The sequence below is a fragment of the Carettochelys insculpta genome, chromosome 3, assembly GCF_033958435.1.
Source record: "Carettochelys insculpta isolate YL-2023 chromosome 3, ASM3395843v1, whole genome shotgun sequence".
NCBI lineage: Eukaryota > Metazoa > Chordata > Testudines > Carettochelyidae > Carettochelys > Carettochelys insculpta.
The window spans coordinates 80,899,667-80,917,247 of record NC_134139.1 but is presented as its reverse complement, the minus strand read 5'-3'; the positions used below and the strand labels follow the sequence as shown (position 1 = coordinate 80,917,247).

The 17,581-nt window shown below is 41.7% G+C and overlaps 1 protein-coding gene across 2 annotated transcripts in view; it reads right to left on the bottom strand.

The window, feature by feature from the left end:
- THBS2 (thrombospondin 2) overlaps positions 1 to 17,581 on the bottom strand; it is a 49,365-nt gene that overhangs the window by 14,877 nt on the left and 16,907 nt on the right. For both annotated transcript variants that reach the window (XM_074988668.1, XM_074988669.1), the window contains exons 10-17: positions 15,225 to 15,398; positions 14,537 to 14,664; positions 14,288 to 14,440; positions 12,392 to 12,610; positions 8,867 to 8,974; positions 6,994 to 7,153; positions 3,749 to 3,867; positions 1,177 to 1,411 (exon numbers count right to left, since the gene is read on the bottom strand). In XM_074988668.1, the coding sequence (XP_074844769.1) occupies positions 1,177 to 1,411; positions 3,749 to 3,867; positions 6,994 to 7,153; positions 8,867 to 8,974; positions 12,392 to 12,610; positions 14,288 to 14,440; positions 14,537 to 14,664; positions 15,225 to 15,398 (1,296 nt within the window). The remainder of the gene's footprint in view (positions 1 to 1,176; positions 1,412 to 3,748; positions 3,868 to 6,993; positions 7,154 to 8,866; positions 8,975 to 12,391; positions 12,611 to 14,287; positions 14,441 to 14,536; positions 14,665 to 15,224; positions 15,399 to 17,581) is intronic.

Genomic DNA, 17,581 nt, shown 5'->3' with positions numbered 1-17,581 from the left:
GGAGGCTGCTGGGGAAGGCCTGTTATCAGCTCCATTCAAGGTCTGAAGCTGCAAAAGCCAAACAGTTTCATCATCTGTTCCAGTTGTTACCCAAGAGAGCCTTTCTCTATTGTAAATTGTGTGTTGTAAGAATGTAGGAATTATTAGACTGGAAGAAACCAGCAGTCCATGTTCATTATTACACTGGAAGAGATCACCAGTCCATCCTGCTACCAACAATGCTATAACAGGTGCTTCAAAGGCAGATGTAAAAGGTGTTTATTGCATTTGATCATCAATGTGCTCTTGAAGAACAGGCTTTCCAGTAGAAAGAAGGAGAATGAACCTTAGGAAATAACCAAAGAAAAAGAGTTTCCGCAGTTCAGTTTGGTGGGAAAATTGTTCCACATTCCATGGTCTGACAGTCAGCCAAGTAGAACTCCAAATTCTGGCCAGCTGTGCACTCCTGCACTTGTTTATCTGAACACTTAAGATAAAAACTATGCATTTCCAGCTTTATTCCTTTTGCCAATATCAAAGAAGCAATTCTTGAATCCATACAAGGGTTTTAATTATTCATTGCATATGTTGCTGAAGTTCCCAGTGGTCCTGACTGCTGAAAGAGCTGATTTTGTTTCAAATGATATTAAAAGCAGTTGTCCATTCCAAAACTCTCTCCAGGTTTGCAACCTAAAATTATGTAGCTCACATACTTGAGAGCCATGAACATCTTTCGATTTCAGTTATAATCTGGCTTTTGCCAAAACTGAACAAGATTTATTCTGCTGTTGATGACGATGAAGAGCAACTCAACCTATACTACTGATTCTATGGGACAGTCTTTGTGGATGTGCATGCACATATACACTGGCCAACATCTCCCTAGCACAGATGAATTATGCTTGATATAAGACGAGGAAGAGCAAAAGTAGGCTTGAACAGAACTATGTTGCATACTTCCTCAGGTCACCCTTGGACTACAGTTGCCCTGATGGAATTTAGTCCCACCTAAGAGCTCTGGGACCAATGTGACAAAGTGGGTCTTACCCACGAGAGCTCATTATCTAATACATAAAATTGGTAGCCTTTAAAGTGCTACAGGACTGCTTGTCCTCAGGGAAAAAAATATTGGTCCACCCATGAATCAATTCTTCCTGTTCTTAAAACTTAATCAAACCCACACTACTCGGTTCTTACCATCAGAGTCCTTCTGGTCAGGGTTGAACATGAGCCGACAATTGTCCCTGTCATCAGGAACACCATCATTGTCATCATCGGAATCACAGGCGTCCCCTTTGCCATCCTTATCATGGTCAGCCTGGTTAGAATTGGAGACGTAGGGGCAGTTATCTTGGTTGTTCTGGTGACCATCTTCATCTATGTCCTCATTGTTGTCACATTGGTCACCAACCAGGTCGTTATCTACATCAGTCTACAGAAAGAAGGAAAAAAAACAAAAATTGGATTTTTTTTGTTATGAAACACAACATGGGGATGACATATTTGTTTATTCTCTACATTTCTCTTTCAGTACCTTACTGAAGAGTTGCTGTATTGTTGTGACAAACTTCTATGAAGTAGAAATATATTAAAATATGATTTTTTCACTCTAATGTGAAGAACATCAATGAAGATCTTATTGAAACTCAGATGAACATTTTCCCACCTGGCCAGTAGTTCACAGTAATTGTTTTGAACCTGTTAGCCCTATATCACATGTCTGATACACAACCTTTATTACACTGTTCTAACATAGTCAAATCTATCCCACAGGCAATAAGCCCGATGTAAAGGAGCTCACTGTACATCGTAGGATAGAGCTACACTGCAATTAAAAACCCACTGCTGGCCCATGCCAGCCGACTCAGGCTTGAGCTAACTGTGGTGTTTAACTGTGGTGTAGACATTTGGGTTCAGGCTGGAATCTGGGCTCTATACCCCTCAAAAGGCATTGGCCAATAGAGAGTTTTTAATTGCACTGTAGAGATACCCACAGAATGTTCACTGCCCTCATCATAAATCCCATGCCTGGAGTGTGGCCAAGGTAGGAGGTTTGCCTGGAGTGTGCATTCTGGCAAATTGGGTTTTTTTGGACACATGGGTGCCTTGGAGCCACGGAAAGCCAAGTGAAGTTCAAAGCAGCCCTAAGGGTGCTCTTACTTGAAGTGGGAGACAAATTATTCTCCAGATGGCCCAGGAATGCAGGAAGTTTAAAGGTGGGGTTAAATACATCTTTGCCCCAATCCCCTCAGGCTATACACAGTGCGACCCTTAGCCAGACCTAAAAATTAGTGTTGTTGCTTTTTCACATATAGAGAAGTTTAATGCCTACATTGAAGGGTGTTTGTTTTTTATTTGTTTTTTTTTAATTTAAATGTTAAATGTCCAAAAAAAGCATGGACATTTCAGATCTAACTTTTCAATCTTAAAGCCAGCTTTGAAACACTATAGTATTAATTAGATACAGTGCGGGACAAAAATCTGAGGTAATATAATTTAATAAAACATAATGGAATGTGGTAAAATTTTCCCCTTGAACACAATTAACATTGCAAGCACAATAGATGCATATATGATATCATGCATTTCAGTGGGCCCAAGAGACCCTCATGAAAATGTGTTACCCCGTATTATTAAAGTCTGTGCAAGATGTATAGTGCTAATATGAACTTTCTTCTTCAGACAAGTTTCTTAAAGGTATGAGTGGATGCTGTTGATCTCAATGAAGTTCAGTTATGATAAGCTCTGAAGTGAAGCTAAGCACAGTAAATTTGCATAATTATGAATTCCAGAGCATTCACCTGAACCAAGAAAATATTCATTGTTAGATTGTTGAAAACTTGCAAAAGCATGTTTTAATAACTTTTGTTTTCAGTTCATACCCGAACCTGCAATTTATGACAAATATCACAAAAGAGATATTTATATATTGTGTTGCCAAGCAGGGCAGTTTTCATGTAAATTGGGTGAACTACAGGCAGCAGAGAATTGTCACTATCATTGCCATACTGGGCCTTTATGTTTTATGCGGAAATGAACAATGGGCCAAATATGGTCTTTGCTTTCCCAGCATTGTTAAGTCTCTTTTGTGAAGGAAGGAGCATGATTCTCCTACCACAGGTCTGAGTAATTGTCACTGAAAACAATAGCAGTCTTTCACACCCTGTGGTAGGAGAAATGGGCCCCTCCATTTCAGAAGTGAATTTGGACGGATATTGGACTTTTCAAATCATGTCATTCAAATTATTTTGTGCCCCATGATAGTAGAAGAATGTCCTGGCCTTTTACCCAGCCACTCTGTACTATATTTCCTACGCCCCCCAGAGAGCATGCAGCTTGCTAAAGATTATAAGGAAAGCTAGGCGGTCTAATGGATAGGGTGCTGGCCTGAGAACCAGACAACCTGGACTTCATTGCTGGTCCTGTTGAGGAGCTGGTGTGTTTCCCTGGACAAGCCTATTAGCCTTTCTGTCACTACGTCCCCTTCTTCCTTGCCTGCTTAGTCAATACATTCTCTGCAGCAGGGAATGTCCTTTACTACGTGTCTGTACAGTGCAGAGCTCAGTGAGGACAGGGAACTCAACAGAGGTCTGTAATGCAATTCATAATGATAATTTTGTTCAGCTTCTTAAACATTTCTTTCACACATTCTCTCCTATTCTGAGGTCAGCATTAAATACAAGCAGGTAGAAGGTTGCCTTCAGATTGCCCACGTCAAGAGCAAAGACTCCCACCCATCACTCCTCACACAACAGGGCTTAGCGTTTACCTGGTCAGGATTGTGCACCAATGGGCAATTATCACAATGATCACCCACTCCATCCCCATCAGTATCTCTCTGGTCAGTGTTGTAAACGTACGGACAGTTATCACGTTCATTAAAAATGTCTGAGGATAAAAATAGAATGTGACTGTCAGAAGTGGGTTTTATTAATGGTACTTGTTATTTGCTGTTCCATGAAAGCTGCTTCAGTTTTATTGTACTATGACATCACAATAAGAAATGAAAGGGCCAGTGAGGACTGCAGAACCTCAGAGTTACTGGAGTGACAACTGACCCATCAACCACACACCTCACTTGGAACCAGACACCTGCAGTCAAGCAGCAGGAGAGGTAATGATTTTTTTAAAAAAAGTAGATGCAGTATATTACCGTGTTAAACGTAGACTACTATAATCAAGGGGAAAGTTTTAAAAAGATATGACAAGGTAAGGAAACTGTTTCTGTGTTTGTTTAATTTAAATTAAGATGATTAGAAGAAGTGTTTTTCTTCTGCACAGTAAAGTTTCAAAGCTATAGCAGGTCAACGTTCAGTTGTAAACTTTTGAAAGAAAAACTACCATGCTTTGCTCATACCAACAAACTCCATTCTAGAGGTGTTCATAATGCTGAGGTTCTACTGTAATTTCATACTATGGGCAGGCCCACTGGCAGGATGGAGGGGGTGGGAGGGAAGGGCACAAGGCAAAAGGCAGTTGCATGTGGACCTGGCATTTCAAAGGGGCCCAGAGCTCTGACCACCATCGCTGTCTCTTTGGCACTGGCAGCAACCTGAGCTCCGGATCCCTCCAAACTGGTGTAGTGTTGCCACTTTGCTGCTCTGTGTGGCTGGGAGGGAGGAGGGAGCACTGAGGGCTGACTGCCCTAGGTCCTCCCCATCTGCATCTGTTCTGGGGCATGGAGCCAGAGACCCCTCCCACCTGGTCCCAGGGCTCTCAGTGGGTGTGGGCCCTGCTGACTGGGGCCAAATCCTGCTTTCCTTCCTAATGCAAAAACACCCAGGTATATTTCAGTGGAAGTTTTGCTTCCATGAAGACTGCATGGGATTTAAGAATTCAGCCTTTTATATTTGTGAGCCTAAAGAAAATGTGTATTGCTAAAAAGTAGAAAAGAGGTTTTTCACTTAAAATTACTTGGGCTGTATTGCTTAGAGCTGGAACCACCTACCCAGAAGTTTTGAGTAATGCTCTGTAGTAAATACTATATCGCAATGGAATTCCTGAGGAATTCTACATAGCAATGTATCGCATGAGTGTATGTTTTAGTGCTAAATGCGTTCATCTTATCATAACATATATATCATTAATTTTACAATGTTGCCAAATATTTAACTGATACCCTTCTTTCTCATTTTGCAGCAGAGTCCTCTCCTTCCAAAATTATATCATGTGACAAAAAAAAAAGTTAAGACAAGGTTCTCACAAGTGTCAGGATATAGCACTAGGATTATGGTTTCTAGAGTTTGCTTAGTTGTTCATGCCTCTCTGGTCTTGGTTTTGGCCAGAAGTGGAAGAAAAAACATTGAAAATTTTTAGAAAGTTTGTTCTTGAAGCATTTCTATCATGGTTGAAATGCCAAAGTGTTAGAAATAATAGAATAAGAGTTGGGTCTTGAAACTTTTCAGTGCTTATCTGAATTGACCCTCTGAACGTTTTGAAGTTCTCCCATCACATTATAGCCGCGCCTACACGTGCATGCCACTTCGAAGTAGTGGAGCCAACTTCGAAATAGCGCCCGTCATGGCTACACATCTTGGGCACTATTTCGAAGTTGAAATCGACGTTAGGCAGCGAGACGTCGAAGTCGCTAACCCCATGAGGGGATGGGAATAGCACCCTACTTCAAAGTTGAACGTTGAAGTAGGGCACGTGTAGACGATCCGCGTCCCGCAACATCGAAATAGCGGGGTCCGCCATGGTGGCCATCAGCTGAGGGGTTGAGAGACGCTCTCTCTCCAGCCCCTGCGGGGCTCTATGGTCACCGTGTGCAGCAGCCCTTAGCCCAGGGCTTCTGGCTGCTGCTGCGGCAGCTGGGGATCCATGCTGCAGGCACAGGGTCTGCAACCAGTTGTTGGCTCTGTGGATCTTGTGTTGTTTAGTGCAACTGTGTCTGGGGGGGGCCCTTTAAGGGAGCGGCTTGCTGTTGAGTCCTCCCTGTGACCCTGTCTGCAGCTGTGCCTGGAACCCTTATTTTGATGTGTGCTACTTTGGCGTGTAGACGTTCCCTCGCAGTGCCTATTTCGATGTGGTGCTGCCCAACGTCGAAGTTGAACGTCGACGTTGCCAGCCCTGGAGGACGTGTAGACGTTATTCATCGAAATAGACTATTTTGATGTCACTACATCAAAATAAGCTATTTCGATGTAGCGTGCACGTGTAGACGTAGCCTATATGGTTTCTAGAGTTTTACAAAAAAAATTCAAAATAGGGGGTCTCAGCCAAATATACAGGGCTATGTTTTCCACTCACTGCTCATGCAGAGATCCGATGAGCTCTAATAAAAACCTGACATTGTGAGTGATGGGAAAACTTCAAAATGCTTGGGGAGATTCTCTGGCCTGGAATGTGCAGGAGGTCAGACTCTGATATGAACATGATGATCCCTTCTGTCTCAAAAGTCCATGCCTATGTCTACGCTAGAGAGTTTTGCCAACAAAACCACGGTTTTGTTGATAAAAAACACACGGAGCGTTCACACACAAAATGCATTTTGTCGACCGTATGCACTTTCATTGACAGCCTTCTGCCTCTCCCCCACAAAGCAGAATGCCTTTCTCAACAGAATCTGTCAGCAAACAGGCCATGGGGATGCTCTGGATGGCCCTCTGTCAACAGACAGGGCTTTAGGGTCACCAGGCAGCCCCATCTGCTGTGCTTCTGGTTGGCTGTTCTGACGAGAGGGCCAGGCAATCTAGACACTCTGTCGACAGAGTAGATCACTTTTATCTGCTGTTGTGTGTGATCGCACACTGTCAACAGAAGTTATGTTGGAAGAGCTCTTCCAACTGTGACTTTTGTCGACAGATCACTGCAGTGCAGATATAGCCTATGAGTCTATAATCAGTGTCCTGGGTTCAATGCAGAGAATGGGGATTGGTGGACCTTGATCTTCCCTTACATATCTTCCAATATGAACACAATCAGCCCCCTCATGGATCACAAGGCAAAGTCTTAGGTCTGAAGCGTAACTAATTGTGGACCAGTGGCTGTCTAGTTTAGCAAAGAAGAACATACCATCACCATCAATATCCACAGCACATGAGTCACCCTCTCCATTATTATCAGTGTCAATCTGAGCAGGGTTGTGCACATACGGGCAGTTATCACAGCGGTCACCAACTTCGTCCTTGTCATAATCAAACTGACGGGGGTTGAACAGAAGAGGGCAATTGTCCTAGTGGGCAAAAGCAAAGGGTTTAAGAATATACATCACAGCGTGGGCTGAGGCATTAGTGCATTTGTCAAGATGTATTTCCCCATCTCCTGGCCCTCCTATTCCTCCTGGGCAGAAATGAAAGTGAAAATGAAGCTAAGACACATTAAATTGATGTACAAATGTGCCTTTCACTAGTGAGATTAGCCCTTCCCCTTGTGCAGTTATTTACACCTCTGTGAAGCAAAGGTGGAAAATGCTCAAGGCAAACTGACACCCACTTTGTACAAATATGAATGTGCAAGGTACAGGAAGATCAGGCCCAAAGCAGGTGTGTGGAGAGGGGACTAAGTCTCAAAGAATCTTAAGAGAAATTCCTGGTGAATATTTTGGACTATTTTGTTATTGCGTGAGCCTTTTCCAGTAAGACAAATAACTGTCTTAATGCCATAGCCAGACTTCATTATTTCAGGGATTCTAAGAAGTGATGTAAAGGAAAGGCAAAATATGCTCTATCAGATACTACCATATGGTAACAAAGCATAAATGTGCCTGAAAGAGAGAAGAATAATCAGTTCAATGTCACTTCACTGAACAATTTAACTGATGGCAACAATTTCTGCAACTGCACACACAAAGAAATTATATTGTTCAAATGCTTGGTTGACTTCTGATTTTTTTTTAAGTTTCCAGTTACAGACATTATGAATCAAATCCAGGATGTGAAGGCACACAGCACATATTCCCTTTTGGTTATTATTTTCTCCTCAGTGGCAGACAGAGCAATCAAATGTCATTTTTATTTAAACCAGATAACTAGCTCCCGTTCCAGTCAATATACCAAAACCCTAAGATGATCCCCCAGAGCACCTAGCACTGCACAGAATAGGGTGGGGATTGAAAGGATGCATAGGTCACCATCACACCCCATAATCCCACTCTACTCTGCGGCAATTGATACCCCTCAGGGGTAACTGAGAGAAGAAAGGGCAGTTAAAAGCTGCTCTAATGCAATTAAGGATCTGGTCCATGCAGTCCTTAATTATTTCTTGTAAGCAAGTGAGACGGGATGTATCCAAGATGGGGAAGAGTTAACATTCCACAGCGGGTTAAGAAGCCCCATGTCCCTAATGGGCATGCCTGAAGTGTAACACCAGTATAAGTGGTAGCAGCCCAGCTCAGTCTGGGCTTGCTGTTGGAGGGGAAGGACACAGTCTGCAGGCTCCAGCCCAGCAGCTGCCAGAGCCCACAGACTGCAGGAGTCGGAGACACCAAGACTTAAGCAGACATCCAGGTATTCAGCATGCCACTTGCAGATCAGCACTTCCAGGATCAGAATAACCCAAGGAAACCAGAGGCCCTCCTGGAGCCACTATGCTAGGACTGCAGGAGTCACAGCAGGATGTAGCTCAGGGAGGAACTAGCTGTTGTCCCCTCAGCAGTGAGCATCTTTCAAGTGGATCCCCACTGAGCCTAGTCCTCACTACCAGGGCCCTGTGGAATCTTAGGACTCCTATAGACCCAGACTCCTAGGCGGCATCACCCTACAGTAAAGAACCAATCAGTGGACTTAAAAACTTAGGTCTAGAAACAAGGGTGTCTTGAGAGACAGGGCACATTCATCCTGCACTGAATGCCCCCCTCCCCGACCCCCAGCACACACACTCACTCACTGGGCGTTGCATTAAAATAATAACAGACATTTAAAAAAAAGTATTAATAAAAACCTCATACTTTGTCATCCTCGACCCCATCATTGTCATCATCTTCATCACAGGCATCCCCTTTGCCATCCTTATCAAAGTCTTCCTGTCCAGAATTAGGCAGATGGGGGCAATTATCCTGTACAGAAAAATCAGTACATAATTTTTATGTTATGTCACAGGGTCTTAACATGGGCTTGAAGACTCTAGGACCCACCAAAGGCTATAGAACACATAGCTGAGAAAATTGGTCACAACTACGTTTGAAAGATTTTTGTGTTTGTTGCCAAAAATATTAGTTCATCCAGTTTTCAAGCTGTAAAATAAATTGAATGAAGTTGCAAATCATTCCACTCCCCTACCTTCCTTCTGTTAGGAGGAATGCTTGGAGTGTATTTTATCTGAGAGCATCTGATAAGGAAACACACACACACACACACACACACACACACACACACACACACACACACACACACACACACACACACACACACACACACACACACACACACACACACACACACACACACACACACACACACACAGAGAGAGAGAGAAACAGGAAGAATCAAATCAACTCTTTACGGCCATCTGAGAAGGAATTTTGGGGATTACAATATAATGTGGTTGACTGTGGCTGCCTTTAGCCTGAAGAATAAAGATGAAAGCTAAAAGGATGATCTTCAGCCATAGTCTGTCATACAGAAAGCTCATGCAAAAAAGACAGACTCTGGGTAGTTGTTTTGGAACGTGTCCCCTTTTTGTACAGTTAGACTCCCAAGAATTTTGAAAATAAAAGACAAACGTACTCTTTCCATTTTGCATTAAACTGAGCAAAAACAGATTATTCCAAGTGAAGTTTTCTGGATTAGGCAAGAAAAGACATACAGATTTTTCAAAAATTGCAGTTCAAGCAAGCAATTACTCAAATTAACACATGCAGGCAAATTCTGCTCTCACTATTGTCAAAGAATTTTACTTAATTCACTGCAGTTACATCAATATACCTGAATGACATCACACTGGTGCAAAAGGGCAGAATCTGGTGACTGAAGGACCTAGTATCTCTTGCAATAACTACATGGGCTTTTTAAATTGAAAAGTGAAACAATGATCTAACATTTAATTTCTATTTTCTTTTAAATTACTACAGTTTGGGAAGACAGATTCTCAGATTCCAAGGCCAGAACAAACCACTTTCAGGATCTTGTCAGGCCTCCTGTATAACACTAACCATAACATTTCTCCGAATTAATTCCTACAGTAGATATTTTAGAAAAACATCTAATTTTCAGTGATAGAGAATCCACCAGGATTCTTGGTAAATTGTTCCAATGGCAAATTACTCATGCTATTACAAAAATTATGTCTTACACTGGATCATCATTCTGCTGTAGGACAAAGAATGAGTAAAATGTAGAAAGCCACTCAAACTATTGACTGTTTCCTACATCACAACATTTTCTGAGGTTCAAAATTGTTCCCATTACTGTTTTTCACTTATTTTCATTTTTTTCCCTTCCGCTTGAAACCAGAACTGGACATGACAAAACACTACAGAAATATTGTTCTTACAGCATGTATATTTTTACCCAGAGTCAGCAAAGGATAAGCCAAAATCTCAGGGAAAGGTCTATTCTCACGAGATTTCTAGTCCAAGTTTTCAAGATCAAGAGAGTCTATTTATCTAGATAAGTTGAGGAAAAAGCATTACAGTTTTTGGATGATTATCAAAAGGAACCTCCAAATTTTAAGACATCTTTTTAATATACACTTATGATCCCTGAATGCCTGACCCAACGATAGCCTCCAAAGTGTCATATTTATGGTAATGTTTCATTTTTCAGTACAGGAATTCTGGAGGAAACATGCCTATACACAAAAACTTAGTGAGAACTAAAAGTAAATTTATAATTCAAATTATTTTGTTTGAAACAAGTTATTTCTCAATCACAGATGGAGGCGAAAGGATCTTTTTAAAGAAAATTACTAAACAAGATAGTTTCCAGTGAGTGCCTCTACTTGCAAATATTTTCTATTTTTAAAGGACCTTTTTAATCAAACATTGTCTCTATAAAATTAATATACGTGTTATGGAAAGAAAAGACTGAACCTTTGGAAGCAGCCTCCTATAAATGTGTTCAACATGATATGCTCTTAATGAAAGCGGATATTTTATGTTGCATCTTGAGTCAACATGTTGCAGGTCCTGATGACAAGCAGCAAAAAGAATCTATTAACTGCAAATGATGAGTTGGCCCGACCTACACTGAGCTGACAGCAGGCAGCATGAGAAAGTTCAGCATCTGAAACCAGTGTGCAGCAAGGGTCTAATACTCCCTTTTGGTTAATAAGGCACTCACCCAAAATCATTCCTGGTGTAATGCCATTGACTTTAATGTGGTTATACTTGGATAAGTTTTTTCCCTGATTAATGCTCTTAACTCAAATGCTGTTAGTCTCTGTGTAAAGTTACTCACATGTTTGCCTATTGTGCTAGTTGAGGACTTGTCAAGGATCTTTTGGTTTTGTGGCCATTGTCAGGGTGCTAGCCGAGGATATCATTGCTCAAGACAATTCTCAAGAAAATTAAGGACCTGTGATTATTAATATGGCAGAGGGCAGAAATGGAAGGTCACACTTTGGACTGGAACAGAGAAATTAACAAAAAGCAGTGCCACCCACAGGCCTTTGCAGCCAATGCTGTTGCATACAGACTAACTCAGCAAAGTGCTTAAACATTTGCCTAACATAAGCATGTCAACGGTGTAGTGATTTCAGTGGGACTGCTCAAGTGCTTACAGTTGAGTTCAAGCTTAAGCACCTTTCTGCACAGAGACCCAGTTCACCTATGGTGTCAGGCACAACTATCCTGAGCACCAGCTACCCTTTCTCCACTATCTCAGCAGCCCTGCTCCATCTACCCCTCTATCAGCATGACCACTGCACTGCAATCCTACTGTCCTCCTTTGTTGTTGAGTGGTGGGTGCAGCAAGTCACAAGTGGGGATGGTTACAGAGATCGGCACACTTCTGGCATAATACCCCACAGACCCTGTCTTCTGTGTTTGAACATGATTAATATTTGGCTACCAGTACATAAGCTCCAGCTGAATCTTGGTGACTGCATCATTTTGGTCTTCTTAGACAGCTCTTTAGAGAACAGTTTTTCCTGCAAGTAATGCTTGAGTGGTTCTCAAATAACAGCCCCCAGAACTGGTTCAAGTGGTTCCCAAGAAGACCTCCCAGAAGAGAAAAAGAATATTGCTACCAAGTGGAGGGGGCTGACAGCTTGGGAGAAAAAATAATTCAGGACAGAGCCATCTTTTTCCTATTAAACATTTTGCAGGATAGGATAATTGAGAGCTAGTGAGATACAGGATTCCATTAAGATGTAAGTGAACATACCTTGTATGCTCTCTCATAGAAAGAGGGGATATCTTACCAGGGAAGGCTACATAGAAACCATCACCACTTTTATACTGAAAAGAAGTATCCTTATCTATGTAAAAAAAATTGTTTGGGACATCAGGACTTTTTTACCCCGTCTTGCTTACCTTCATGCAATGGTACGTAGCATTGGCACCACAGACCAGGTTGCCGTTGGGCCAACCATCCAGGTCAGAATCTTCACCACAGATGCGTCCATCCCCAGCATAGCCTGTTCTACATTCGCACTTGTACATAGGGTCACTGAAATGGCCCAAGTAGATGCACTCTGCAGATTTGTGGCAGCTGTGTGTCATATCTTGGCACGGATTTTCAGGTTCACACACCTACAAGAATAGATCATATGCATTCAGACTTAATCAGTAGGAGCTTCTAGGCCCTCAGCACTTTTGAAAACCAACACAGTTATTTAGATGCCTGAATTTAGACACTTTAAAAAAAATTTGGTCAAAAGACTGTAGAAACAATAGTTTATTTTACTGAGCAGAATAAGCCACACATTTTTTGTCAGTTGACAATCAGAGATAACTGGCAATAAAAAAACAGCATAACCACAGACAAAAATGGACATTACTCAATAAATAGATTAAACAATTAGTTCAAGGTTTTTGTAATTATATCTGCATTCCCTGGGCAGCCATTAATTCTCACTATGGACAGGAAAAACTGCACACACCCACTTCCTTTGAAGTGTTGATCTTAGGAAGAATAGGTCTAAGTGTACCTGCTGGCATTTTGTTATTGTTTTCTTAAATCGGAGAAGCAACCAAATGGATTTTAGCTTCCTGTCAGCAAGTTTACTGTCACTTCCCTCTTATTTCTTTTGTTTTTCGTGTTAAGTTTGGAGTGGATTAATTTTAACAGGTGTTGTACATTTACACTTCTCACTGGGTTTGTCTACATTACCTCCCTGCTTCGAAGGGAGGATGGTAATTAGGGGGTTGGGAGTTTATTCATGAAGTGCTGTGGTGTATATGCAGCACTTTGTTAAGCCCAGGGTACTTCCAAGTCCCTTTACGCCTCAAAATTTTGAGGCGTAAAAGCACGTTGAAGTTGGCGCAGCACTTTGAAATACCAGCGGGTGAGCCACGACTAGGTGCGAGCCAGCACTTTGAAGTTTAAAACTTCGAAGTTGTCACGTGGGGGGAATTTGCTTAATGAAATGCTGCATATACATCACAGCGCTTCATTTGTAAACTCCCAACACCCTAATTACCATCCTCCCTTCGAAGTAGAGAGGTAATGTCGACACAGCCATATTGCGTTATCTACAGCATGGCTCAATAAGAGGAGACCGATGAAGTCTCATGGCAGCTTTTTTAAGGAAGTTGCCTTAATTTTCCATAAGAAAACGTTCTTCTGTGTCATTTCCTCTCCTTTCCCCCACCCCTCCACACTCACATACATCTTGATCAACTTGTGTTTAGAAAACAAGATCTTTAAACATGTTTGAGGACATCCAGCAGTTACTGTGGTATCTTTTTTCAAGATAATCATCCTAACTCTTCACTGCATTGCATCTTAAGTAGTGTTTCACACCAATGGAAAGAGATTGCAAAGTCTGGACATACAAGATCACCAATCTGGCCTTGTATCATTTTATACTTATTTTGAACAACATGACGAGCTGTGGATAATCAGATCCAGTGCATCGTTATATTAATAGAAAAGTTGAATCCACATTTAGGAACATCCATATTTTAAAGGTATTTTAGGCACCTATTGAACAAACAGACGCCAACTGTGATTTTCAAAACACCTTGGCACCTCATGCCCATTGATTTAAGTAAGAATTAGTCACCTAGGAGCTTGTGAAAATCCCACGAGGTGTCTGCCCGCAACCACTGCTGTTTAAGTACATTTTAAAATCTGGCTCTTTGCTGTTTGTTTATCATCCAAGTTTATGAAATATTTTTTCCACACTTCTTTTTATTTCGAATGCTTAGATAAATTTCTGTTTCCATCATAGTCCTAGCCATTGACCTCTCTTCAACATCGCTTACCTGCTTTTCTGTGTTGGCAGTCTCCAGACCCACCCCGAAAGGCTGACTTCCCTTGTAGCGTGGAGGGCAGGGCAGGCAATGGAACCCTGGATTCGTGTTCACACAGCGATGGACCTGATTCACCTTAAAGCAAACATCTGGAACAGCTATACACTGCAGAGAGGCAAGATGAAAGAAGCAAGTGAGCCTGTTGTACAAATAGCCTCAGGGAAATATTGCAGGTTGATTGACAAGTGAAGCAACGCATACCTCATCAAGATCTTCACACATTATTCCACTGCCCAGGTAGCCGGTCGGACATGGGCCACATGACCAAGACCCATCAGGGTAACTGTTGCATTCTGCTCCAGGAAAGCAAGGGTTTGACAAACACCCATCTGTCGTAACACAAGCAAAATGTAAACAAGTGCAACAGTGCAGAAAGTAAAGAATCATAAACCTTATTAAAGAAAAACCTTTCTCCGTTCATTGAAATGTGTCTAGCTACAAATGATGGAATGCAGACAATGAAAAATATTTGCATTTTCAACTATAGATGAAAGCATTTCCTTTTTGGTTCATGGACTGCTACAAACAATTGACTGTCTTAATGGCATACTGAGACCCTGATTCAGGAAAGCATTTTATTCAGGATAACGCTTAACATTTAGTGCATGCGTAAAGTTTGCTGATATAAATTAGATGTAAGCATTTATGTAAATCCTTTTCTGAAATGGGGAGTGAATTAGTATATTTCATACATGTAGACTCCCTAGTATCAATAGTAACAGAGAGGTAGCCATGTTAGTAATTTTGTTAGTCTTTAAAGTGCTACGTTTCTGCTGTTTTTCCCTCATATCAGTTATTGCTGCTATCCACGTGACAGGAAATAATTAACTAGCAATAACAAAGACTGCAAACTGCATAGCTCACTGCTGGTCACTCACTGCATACACACCAATTGGACAATCATTCTTGTTGCATATGTCATGTTGCTTGACATCTCCCACACAATTCTTTCCACCATACTGTGGCTCTGGGCTGTTACAGAGACGAGATCTCTCACGCATCCCTCCTCCACATGTGACGGTGCAAGCAGACCATGGAGACCAGGGACCCCACCTACCATTAACTGGAACACGCAGGACAAAGGGAAAAATTAGCATGAGCATCATGCATTAAAGAACATTTGGTACTACAAAGGTAGCTCTCTTGCCACATATAGATTGTAACTGTACCCAGAGGAAGAAATGAAACTGGACAACTGAAAATTGAGGTTACAATAATTTCCAGAAAAATGCATGAATTTTTCAGCTATTTTAGTCACTACTGACAGCTTAGGACAGCACATAATGCTTTTTCCTGTGGTATATTTCCCATTCAAGTGTTCAGAAGCAGTTTGTGTTGACTGATGCATCTGGAATTTCAAAGTTCACTGATGGGATTGTTATCAAAACAACTCCTATTATTTTACTTTTCAAAAGTGCTGGAAATAGGGCACCGGAGAACACCGAGTATATGACCTGCGTGCCAGTTCTGAGCTCTGTGACTTTTTCCACGACAGAGGTATCCAGAGAAGTCACTTTGTTTGTATCCGATTCTGAACCAGACGTTTCTAATCACACGTCACTGCTGAAAGCCCCTTAGTTTGTACTTGTTGCTGAAAGCCTTTTGTTTATATTTTGCGATGAAGATCTAGCTCAGCTCAATTATCGGCAGTTGGGGATTTCCTTCCATATGATGCCAGTGACCTCATTTTTTTTCTCATTCAGATTCCTTTTTTAGGAAACCGCTTCTATCAAAACTTGAAGGAAACTCTACACCTCCCAGGTGTCCTCTACACCTCCTGCAGATTTTCCTCTCATTCAGTATTCCAAGTGGCACCGTCTAGCTAACTCAGTCTTCTCAGGGCCTTATTTTGGTTTCACGCACATTCTACGACAGTGCAACTCTACTGATTTCAGTATAGTTACTCCAGAATTACATTATTAATGTAACTATTCTAAGAGAACCGTGACTTAACTTCCCAGAATAGGGATTGTGTTTTCCCATATTCTTTACACAACACCAAGCACCCTGGTGGTTCTCTGTAAATAAATAATGCCTCTTTTTTTTTTTTTTAAATAAAAAGAGGAGCCAGTACTCAGCTCACTTCCCCTCAGCCAGTCCCATGGCTGGGGTTGCTGAGGTGCTGGTATTCAGTACCAGCAAGTACCAGCACAAAAAAAGCACTGCTGATGCTGGCACTTACAGTAATTTGCCTTCCCAGGCAGAGATGAGTAAATCTATTTAGACTGTTTTTGAATCCACTCAGATATACTGTGTATTAAAAGTTCAACTTTCTCTTTAGCATACTTGGGTTCATATTCTATGATAGACTGGAGAAACTGAATGGAGAAAAGGAGAGAGAAAAATACTGTAAAAAAACAGGATGAAACTGAGCAGGGAAAAGTTAGATTGAAAAACAAATATAACTTGACTCTGAGAAAAGAAAGCAATGGGGACAGGGAAAGATTTAAATATATATATCAGTTATATGTGTATATTACATATATGGCAAATAATTATACCAGCCTCACTTTTGGGAGATTCTTCTGTTCCTAATACATAGCATGGGATTCCCTTTAGATAGCAAATATGTTTCTCTGTTATTGCATGTTTGAATTATCCTTGGAAATATGCCTTTAAGTTAAAGGAGGAAAGGTTTCCAAATTCTCAGTTTTAACCCCAAATAACAATTTAAGAAGCTTGTAAAGCCTCAGATAACACAATTGTTGGCTAGTTTCCTTAAAACACCCCGCTAAGCTAAATCAGCAGGATAAGAAGTGAACTAAGGCACCAAGAGGCATACTAAAGTACCTGGAAATGCCAGGTTCATCTCCTGGTGGTGCCTGGCTGGTTGGCTTTTGGAGCAGAGTGGCACAGCAGAAGCATGCTGGGCCCATAATCCAGTGGTCAATGGATCAAAACCATCATCTGCTAGCCCTGTGTGATTCTTGTCGGGCGTGATGTAGATGTGCTAGGTCCTGCTGTGAATGCAGGGGACTGGCTTTGAGGTCTCTTCCACTTTTATGATTCCACAGTAAACCCTCAAGTTACGCTGGGGTTGCGTTCCTGCAACCCCCGCGTAACTCAAAATTTTCATGAATGTTGGAGGGGAGATGGGAGACAGGCTGCAGCCTGCTTTTTGTCTCCCTGGGCCAGCCAACCAGTGGTGAGGAGTTGGGAACCAGGAGGCAGCCTGGTTCCCATCTCCCTGCCTGCAGGACCCAGGAAACTGACTAGCCATGACTTGGTCAGTTTCCCAGGTCCTGC